This window comes from Coregonus lavaretus (genome assembly GCF_964263955.1).
Source record: "Coregonus lavaretus genome assembly, contig: HAP1_SCAFFOLD_497, whole genome shotgun sequence".
NCBI lineage: Eukaryota > Metazoa > Chordata > Actinopteri > Salmoniformes > Salmonidae > Coregonus > Coregonus lavaretus.
Genome location: NW_028157881.1, coordinates 342,501 through 352,500, shown reverse-complemented (window position 1 = coordinate 352,500; position 10,000 = coordinate 342,501). Strand labels below are relative to the sequence as shown.

At 50.7% G+C, this 10,000-nt stretch overlaps 2 protein-coding genes across 2 annotated transcripts; both read left to right on the top strand.

Moving 5' to 3' along the window:
• Positions 1–4,505: 4,505 nt before the first annotated feature.
• On the top strand, positions 4,506–5,129 carry LOC311124732 (histone H1-like; the record flags this gene model as incomplete). Its single annotated transcript, XM_084198835.1, has 1 exon — positions 4,506–5,129. One exon carries the CDS (start codon positions 4,506–4,508, stop codon positions 5,127–5,129), a length of 624 nt encoding a protein of 207 aa, XP_084054961.1.
• An 819-nt stretch (positions 5,130–5,948) lies between these two features.
• LOC311124776 (histone H2A) lies at positions 5,949–6,335 on the top strand (the record flags this gene model as incomplete). The annotated part of the gene is made up of 1 exon (XM_084198875.1): positions 5,949–6,335. The coding sequence occupies one exon, from the start codon at positions 5,949–5,951 to the stop codon at positions 6,333–6,335; it is 387 nt and encodes a 128-aa protein (XP_084055001.1).
• Between the last annotated feature and the right edge of the window lie 3,665 nt (positions 6,336–10,000).

Here is a 10,000-nt window from a genome sequence, read left to right as displayed (position 1 = left end):
CACCCCCGTTCAGGGGAGTGGTGGAAACGGTGATGAAAACGCCAGACAAAGTAGCCGCTCTGAAATCAGAGATTACGGAACTTTTGGCGAAGGAGGCGGTCACAGTAGTTCCCCGGGAGCAAAGGAACAAGGGGCTTTACTCGCCCTATTTCCTAGTGCCAAAAAAGACGGGGGGAGTGAGGCCGATTTTGGATTTACGCATTCTCAACGAGAGCATAACCAAACGGCCCTTCCGAATGCTGACGACAAAACGCCTACTGGAATGTGTTCAGAAGGGAGATTTTTGTACAAGCATAGACCTAAAGGACGCGTACTTTCATGTGCCGATACAATCGCGTCACAGAAAGTTTCTGCGGTTCGCCTTTCAAGGGGTGGCGTACGAGTTCACGAGGATGCCGTTTGGGTACGCCCTGGCACCTCGGACGTTTTCCAAATGTGTGGAGGCGGCATTGGAACCGCTGCGTCGTCAAGGGATAAGGCTATTAGCCTACCTAGACGACCTGTTGATTCTCGCCCCGTCAGCAGAGCTGGCGTTCACACACACGACACAGACAGTGATGCATCTCACGCGTCTGGGGTTTGCTGTGAATTGGAAAAAGAGCGCACCTTGGCCCAGTCATCAGATTGTCTACTTGGGACTACAGTTAGACACTGTTATGATGAGGGCGCGAATTTCGGACCCTCGAAGGGCAGCATTGTTGCTAGCCCTGAGGAAGTGTCGTCCGAATCACACAGTAACGGCGCTATCGATCATGTCACTTTTGGGTCTCATGTCGGCAGCCCACTCTGTGGTCCCGCTAGGGCTTCTGCACATGCGCAAAGCACAGCGGTGGTTCGCCCAACTAAGACTAGACCCAGTGCGTCAACGTCATCGGTTGGTGGTGGTTCCTCTCTCGCTAAGAGCAGACTTGGACTATTGGCGGAACCCGTGCGTTCTCACGCACGGAGTCCCGATGGGCAAGGTGTCATCCTACATTCCAGTGTTTACAGATGCCTCTCTGACTGGATGGGGAGGGACATGTCAGTCTCAAGCGATAGGAGGTGCATGGCCTCAATCAGGTCGTCACATCAACCTCCTAGAGTTGGAAACGGTGAGACTGGTCTTGACCCACTTCGCGTCTACCCTTCGGGGTCGCGATGTGCTGGTCTGGTCAGACAACCGAACCACAGTGGCTCACATAAACCGCCAGGGAGGGGTCAGGTCTCCTGCCCTTCATCGGGCGGCAGTGGAATTGTGGCTGTGGGCTCACAAGCACCTTCGCTCGTTGAGAGCAGCACACATTCCGGGCTACTTGAACGTAGGGGCAGACATCATGTCAAGAGGGGGTCCTCGAGACGACGAGTGGTGTCTGCACCCGGACATTGTTCTACAGATTTGGGAACAATTCGGGAGAGCCGAGGTGGACCTGTTCGCGTCACGTGTGAACGCGCAGTGTCCCCTATGGTTCTCTCTGAGGAACCAGGACGAACCGCCATTGGGAAGAGACGCATTCGCGCACTACCCGTGGCCGAGAGTTCTCCTGTATGCATTCCCTCCGCTGTCTTGCATTCTCCCACTGCTAGCCAGGGTGAGGTCAGAGGGGCTGTCAGTGATACTGATAGCGCCCGATCGCCCGGGGGCTCCGTGGTTTGCAGAGATGAGTCAGATGTTGATTGCGCCACCCTGGCCAATTCCACATCGACGAGACGCGTTGATTCAGGCGGGAGGCTCGATAGGGCAATGGCCCATAATCGGCCAACCACTGAAGGCTTGGTTCCTGAATGGGACAGGTTAAAGCGCCGTGGGTTGTCTGATGCAGTGATCAGAACAATACAGGGCGCAAGAGCCGGTTCCACTTGCAGGTTGTATACCAGCAGATGGAATGTTTTCTCACGATGGTGTGATACACAGGACGTGGACCCCATGAGCTGTCAGGTAGAGAGTGTGCTCTCATTCCTACAGTCTATGTTTGATAAGCAGAAATCGCCCTCCACTATTCGAGTGTTTGCAGCGGCAATTTCAGCTGGTCATGAAGGGTTTAACGGGAAAAGTGTGTTCACTCACCCGTTAGTGAGACGTTTCCTATTGGGAACGCGACGGCTTAGGCCAAGGCCTAGAGCTACGCTGCCCAAGTGGGATTTGGCATTGGTTCTCGAAGCGCTATGTAAGTCGCCGTTCGAGCCATTGAATCAAATACCCCTCAAGATGCTGTCTATCAAGACGGCGCTGTTGCTCGCCTTGACTACTGCTAAACGAGTCAGCGATTTGTGTGCACTGTCGACGAGACCCGACTGCCTAGCCATTAATGGCGATCTGAGCAGAGCGGTGTTACGTCCTAACCCGGCATTTGTGCCGAAGGTTATTAACAGTGCATATAGATCGCAGATCGTGGAATTGTGGGCTTTTCATCCCCCTCCTCACGGGGAGAGGAGTGAGGAAAAGCTTCACTGTCTGTGCCCAGTACGCGCTTTGGCGTGTTACGTTAGGCGCACAGAGGCGGTTAGGTCATCACCTCAGCTGTTTGTGTGTCACGGTGCGGCTGCATTGGGTAGACCACTTTCAAAACAGCGTTTGTCTCATTGGCTTTGTGAAGGCATTGAGACGGCGTACGAGGCGGCGGGGCAACAACCGCCTCAGGGTATTAGAGCGCACTCCACTCGTGGAGTAGCAGCTTCTACTGCTCTTTTCAGAGGAACAGAGGTAGAGGATATTTGTAGAGCAGCGTCATGGTCGACACCGTCTCCTTTTATCCGTTTCTATCTGTTGGATATGTCTTCTAACTCTTTGGCTCGGTCGGTACTCAGCGTGGCTGAAGGGAGATCTTGAGCAGAACAGAGAAAGAAAGCAGGATTGTGAATAAGTTCATAAGTCCACTTTTATTAGAAGTAACATATTATGGACATGTTTTCTAACTCTTTTGTTCGATCGAATTTCAGCAGAGCTGAAAGGCGTTCTTGAGCTAGAAAGAGAGGACAGAGCAGGACCTTGGACAGGTTCCAATCAGGTCCGCTCTGGTTAGGAAGACTTATGTCAGGAATAAGCCTTTTAAACTCCAATCTCGATTGCACTCAGCACAGCTGAAGGAGAATCTTGAGGTAGAGGAGGGAGAAGCAGGATGATAGACTGATCTCTATCAGGTCCGCTTTGGATGAAGAGCATATTCTGTGGCATGTCTCCTGGCTGACAGTATCAGCATATAGAAACATGTACTGAGTGGACAGAATGTGAGGTCATCTATCTGAGGTTCAGTTTAGTATGACTGGTATATTTTGTTCCATAGAATATTGAGGCACGGCTATCTGCTAGTCAGATTAGCACGGCGTCTATTCTATTGATCTGCCCAACAGCCATTGACATTGTCATTGAGCTAGATGGGGCGGGTCTATAACCGATGACGCGGTATATTGTGACGCCTTGATGGGTTTTTAGTCGCAGTACTGCGGGAATTGGTTGCAGCCATTGCTGGGCTTGACTTTTGCATTTTTTAATGGGAAGTGTTAGGCTCGGCAGGGAGTACATTTTGGAGCGTTTCGCTCCGCCTTAAACCACTAGGAGCATAGCTCCCCTATGGGGCGGAGCTCCACGATATAGAACGACTAGTTACCGGAGTGTAACTCCAGTTCTATGAGTGGAGCGGAGCCCCATAGGACTTAAGGCCCTACCGACCCTCTCTAGTCTCGCTGAAGATAATATCTCGGGAGGCAGATTGAGGGAACGGGGTTCCTTATATAGGGACACCTGTACTCCTATTGGCTGTAGGTGTGTGCATAAATTTGTTTCAGGCTGCGTCTGCCTTAGGGCAGAGGGTAAACCACTAGGAGCATAGCTCCCCTATGGGGCTCCGCTCCACTCATAGAACTGGAGTTACACTCCGGTAACTAGTCGTTTATACCATGTGGATCCTGTACATACGACGAATACAACTTGAAACTTGAAGTACAACTCTCGTCTCAGCCAGGCCTCACAGGTGTATGTGTTTTAAGGTCCCCAAAAGAGCACTTCTTTAAAACACCCTGGACCACAACAGGGGACCCCAAACCATTTGATTCCCTTGCCAGACATCTCGGCTCACTACACAACAAGTGCTGCTGGCAATCGGATGCACTTTTAGCCCATTTAGGAGACAAATAGCACAGGAAAACCAGTGCGCACCGCTCCACCCGACAGTCCAACGTTGAGATTTTGAGCGAGTCGCAACAAAATGCACGGCCCTTCCGCGGCCCACATGACTTTATTCTGAACGGAGACAAGTCTGCTCGCTGGGCCGTTCGCTTTTGGAGCAAAAACACGGCTCCGTCGGTGACTTTTGGGCCGATATAGGCGAACAGAAAACACAAGTGAAAGAGCATTTGGCCAGCCCAGAGAAGCCGAGCTGGTTGGCTTGAGTCTACATGGTTCTCATGTCGCGTTTAAGGCCAGCCCCCTGCTCGGTGTGGAGCTTCAATAGCGCAGAACAGCGTCTACAGCAAACTACTCCTCGCAGACCGTGTGTGTGTGTGTGTACCGGACCAAACGACAGACAGACATGGCAGAAGTCGCACCAGCACCCGCCGCCGCCGCGCCGGCAAAGGCACCCAAGAAGAAGGCAGCAGCCAAGGCCAAGAAAGCGGGACCCAGCGTAGGCGAGCTCATCGTCAAGGCTGTGACCGCTTCCAAGGAGAGGAGCGGCGTGTCCCTGGCCGCACTCAAGAAGACGCTGGCGGCAGGCGGCTACGACGTGGAGAAGAACAACTCCCGCGTCAAGATCGCAGTCAAGAGCCTCGTCACCAAGGGTACCCTGGTCCAGACCAAGGGCACCGGTGCATCCGGCTCCTTCAAGCTCAACAAGAAAGCCGTCGAGGCGAAGAAGCCCGCCAAGAAAGCCGCAGTCCCCAAAGTAAAGAAGGTGGCCGCCAAGAAGCCCGCCGCGGCGAAGAAGCCCAAGAAGGTAGCAGCCAAGAAGGCCGTCGCCGCAAAGAAGTCCCCCAAGAAGGCCAAGAAGCCCGCTACACCCAAAAAGGCCGCCAAGAGCCCCAAGAAGGTGAAGAAGCCCGCCGCAGCGGCCAAGAAGGCAGCCAAGAGCCCCAAGAAGGCTACAAAGGCAGCCAAGCCCAAAGCCGCCAAGCCCAAGGCAGCCAAGGCCAAGAAGGCAGCCCCCAAGAAGAAGTAAACCTATTACAAACAGTGTTCTACTCGATACATGTTGTACCACAAAAGGCTCTTTTAAGAGCCACCCACCTCTTTCCATAGAAAGCGCATTGATTTCCATGTACTACCTGTCGTGGAAAAGAAATTACGCACACTAGGCTACTTTTACGCACACAACATTGTCCCACTCTGGGTGTGTGCGAAGGGAGAGGCATATAATAGAGGGCCAAAATGGCTCAGAAATTCGACCTCACGAGTGCACCCTCACCAGCCATTTTTATATATGAGCCACTGGGCTATTCCCGTTCAGAGGCAGGCTGCTGTGATGTGTTACAAGTGCCATGTAATAACAATAACAATACTATAGTGGCTTCGAATTGAAACTCACGAGTGCACCCTCAACAGCCATTTTTATATATGAGCCACTGGGCTATTCCCGTTCAGAGGCAGGCTGCTGTGATGTGTTACAAGTGCCATGTAATAACAATAACAATACTATAGTGGCTTCGATTTCAAACTCAAGAGTGCACCCTCACCAGCTGTTTGTTTCCCATTTGGAGAGAAATAATGTGTGGATGTCATTTCGGACATTTTGGCGCTCACGCGAAATGACACAAAGTAACAAAGTCGGAGGGAAACAAAGTAGCCTCTCACTCGCTGCCTGTGGGTGGGAACCGGCTTAGGGCTGTCTGTCTGTCCATCTGTCTGTCCCTCGCTCCAATTGGATAAGGCCACACCGGCCCGGTGGCCAATCGTTGCCTCTTGTGGCGAGGTATATGTACGGCTCTCGAAGTGGCGAGCGGCTCATTCAGACTTTCTGTGACTTTCTCAAGCTACCAATATGAGCGGAAGAGGCAAAACCGGAGGCAAGGCCAGGGCGAAGGCAAAGACCCGTTCATCCCGTGCTGGCCTCCAGTTCCCCGTGGGCCGTGTGCACAGGCTGCTGCGCAAAGGCAACTACGCCGAGCGTGTGGGCGCTGGCGCACCAGTCTACCTGGCCGCCGTACTCGAGTACCTGACTGCTGAGATCCTGGAGTTGGCCGGCAACGCTGCCCGTGACAACAAGAAGACTCGTATCATCCCCCGTCACCTGCAACTGGCCGTCCGTAACGACGAGGAGCTGAACAAACTGCTCGGCGGTGTGACCATCGCTCAGGGTGGTGTGCTGCCCAACATCCAGGCAGTCCTACTCCCCAAGAAGACCGAGAAGGCAGTCAAAGCCAAGTAAATTCGCTACTGCGACTTCAACTTGACTACTCAACCCCCAAAGGCTCTTTTAAGAGCCAACCACCTAGCTCTCCAAAAGCGCAAAGTACCTTTCTATGACCGCAATACATTGAGTGGGTGTATACACAACTATTTCGACATTCTGTGCCCACATGAGGCCTTGCATGAACAACAACACCTACTTGGCCTCATTTGCCATAGCAGGCTAGCATTAGATGATACGTGCCTATAAGCTGTCACTCTTGACTTTGGCGACTATTATTGCGCGTAAAGGGCCGGCGGCGTCCTATTGCGCGCGCACCGGGAGTTTGAGTTTTGGAGAGGCCGGGCCTCCCGTCCAATGGCCAACGGAGGAGGCCTGCGAAACGGGCCAATCGGGGTGGTGGGGAGATGGTGTCCAATCAGCAGGCGCCACTGCCGGCTTTATAAACTTCACATAGGCATTTCGAGGCTATACTCCCGACTGTCAGAGCAGCGCCATGGCCAGAACCAAGCAAACCGCTCGCAAATCCACCGGTGGCAAAGCCCCCAGGAAGCAGCTCGCCACTAAGGCTGCTCGCAAGAGTGCCCCGGCCACCGGCGGTGTGAAGAAGCCTCACCGTTACAGGCCCGGCACCGTGGCTCTGAGAGAGATCCGTCGTTACCAGAAGTCCACTGAGCTACTCATCCGCAAGCTGCCCTTCCAGCGCCTGGTGCGAGAAATCGCCCAGGACTTCAAGACCGACCTGCGCTTCCAGAGCTCCGCCGTGATGGCCCTACAGGAGGCTAGCGAGGCTTACCTGGTCGGCCTGTTCGAGGACACCAACCTGTGCGCCATCCACGCCAAGCGGGTGACCATCATGCCCAAGGACATCCAGCTGGCCCGCCGTATTCGCGGAGAGCGCGCATAAATGAGGATGACCTGAACTCGAATATCCCCCAAAGGCTCTTTTAAGAGCCACCTCCATATTTCCATCAAAAAGGCACAATTGTTCCATGTATACACGCACCTCTACATTAGCCACCATGTATGTTGTTCACTAACACGTCTAAAAGCTACGTATTGCACCTTTTTAGTTGCCTGAAGTCTAGCTTCAATGTTTGTGTGTGTGTATATACACAACCATCTGGCATCATCCACTTCCTTTGAACTATATAGTAACACAGTAAAATGCTTTACAAAGGAGGGGAAAAAGAAACGAGTGATAATATAGGCCGAATAGTAACAAGAATTGTGTTCAGATGAATAATTGACACTATTAGTTGTGTGTAATAATAGCCTTGCATGCAGTCCAGAAAAAACATTGCATGCCAACTTACTTTGAAAGTCCCATGTTGCAGTGCTGCTGAGAGACTCATGCAGAGGCCCAAACTTTACAATGGAGCACGGAGGCCATCTTGTGGTTAAATGTGGGTACTGCACCTCATGGTGAGTCCCTTTCAGCATTTGCTCTTTAGGCCAGCGTTTCCCAAACGCGGTCCTGGGGTCCACAAGGGGTGCGCGTTTTGCGTTTTGCCCTAGCACTCCACAACTGATTCTAATACTCCCAGCTTGATGATGATGAGTTGATTATTTGAATCAGCTGTGTAGTGCTAGGGCAAAAACTCCCAAAATGTGGCCCGAGTTTGGGAAACCCTGCTTTAGGCTAATACTAGCCTATTAGGATGACTTGGTTCGATCGCTTTAATGGCAACTGCTGAACTCTGGTTTCACTAATTACTTGTCCCAGGTCACCATTATGAATCCAATAGCAAAACAAATGTTTCAAAATAGCTCAATAGTGAAAAAAGGCCAGGAAATGATGGGTTCTCAGCAATATTTCACCAACAACCAATCACTATTCACGCATAGACATTAGGATCATCAACAAATATTCCTAAGTCATACTACAAAAGGGTTGTAACGAAATGGATTTGTCTGTTCAATGCAAGTTCAACGTCAAAGAAAAAGTGCATCACCACAACAAACGTGTCTTTAGATACACTGTAAAAAATGACTTTGTGGAATGTACTCAAGCTATTACAGTCAACAAAAGCACACGTCATATTGTTGAGTAGATCTTTTTGCTTGTTTTTATGAGTAGATAAGCTTGAGTAAGTTGAGTTGATGTGGTCCAATACATTGAGTAAAGATGATAGAGACGTAAAAAGGATTATATTACGTTGATTCGACTCAAATAGACATTGTGTTATTTTACCTGAATGATTCATCCTATTATGTATTTAGACCAACTTACTTTGGATTCACTCAATCACATCCCTTAAGAGAAAAGGTATCCGGACACCGGGAATCCATTTATTTAAACATCAACGGTTTGCAAAACATCTGTTATTATGAGTTGACAAATTACGTAATTGCAATCAACACTGCAGGTAAATCATGATTGCTGCAGGTAGGCAACACCGTAGAAATAGGAACTACAACACTAACAACAAGTGACATTTACTCCTGATGTACTGACTGACCTGTTGCAACCTCTACAACCACTGTGCTTATTATTTGACCCTGCTGGTCATCTATGAACGTTTGAACATCTTGGAGAAAAATGTGTGAAACCACTGCCTATATGAGGAGCTGTCGTTGTTTGTTTTATTACCACATACTTATGGAAATTGCACCGGTTGAGAGATGATGGCTCTCTTGTGCCTACGGTGAAGGGTACTTCTGATCCAGCAGGTGGTGCTAAGATCCCTCCCTATATGACTTGAATGATGAGTTGATTTATTCCTTATAGCTCCTAATGATTTTAAGGCCAGTGTTGGCAAACATTACTTGTGCTCCAGCAGGTGGCCATGACATCCCTCCCTATATGACTTGACTGACCAGTTAGTTGATGGACTCCTTATAGCTCCTAAATTTAATGATTTTAAGGCCAGTGTTGGCAAACATGACTTCTGCTCCAGCAGGTGGCCATGAAATCCCCCCCTATATGACTTGACTGACCAGGTAGTTGATGGACTCCTTATAGCTCTTAATGATCTCAAGTGTCTGTGTTTTTATGTGGTTAGGAGTTTTGCTCACTGCGTGTCCCCCTTCCATTTCAGTGTTTCCCAACTCCAGCGGTAGAGTAGGCTACCCCCAACAGGACCCATTTTTCTTGTAGGCCTGGACAGCCACAGCTGATTGAACAACCTGTCACCTAAATTACCAAGTCCTCAATGAGTAGAATCAGGTGCAACAACAACAACAACAACAACAACAACAACAACAATATGAGGAGAGGGACACAGTGTACTAGCTGATCTCCCAGTTGTCACAGTTTGGCCTTGTGTTCCACATAGCCTATATCAGTATTTGAGTATGTTTCCCGCGCACGTTAGTTGCTTTCACGTCATCTTTGAAATCGCTCCTCCCTAGTCCCCTAGAACGAGCGCCCTCCCCTTTGCAACGCCTCCGAACATATAACAGAGGCGCGCTTTCTGTGCCGCCGGCCTCAATCAGGTCGACCAAACGCAGATAATAGCGCACCGCGCACCGGCGCTGAAATCATTCATTCACTTGAACTCAACTAGCGAACACACCATGTCCGGAAGAGGCAAAGGCGGCAAGGGACTCGGAAAAGGAGGCGCCAAGCGTCACCGCAAAGTTCTCCGCGATAACATCCAGGGAATCACCAAACCCGCTATCCGCCGTCTGGCTCGCCGCGGCGGCGTGAAGCGTATTTCCGGTCTGATCTACGAGGAGAC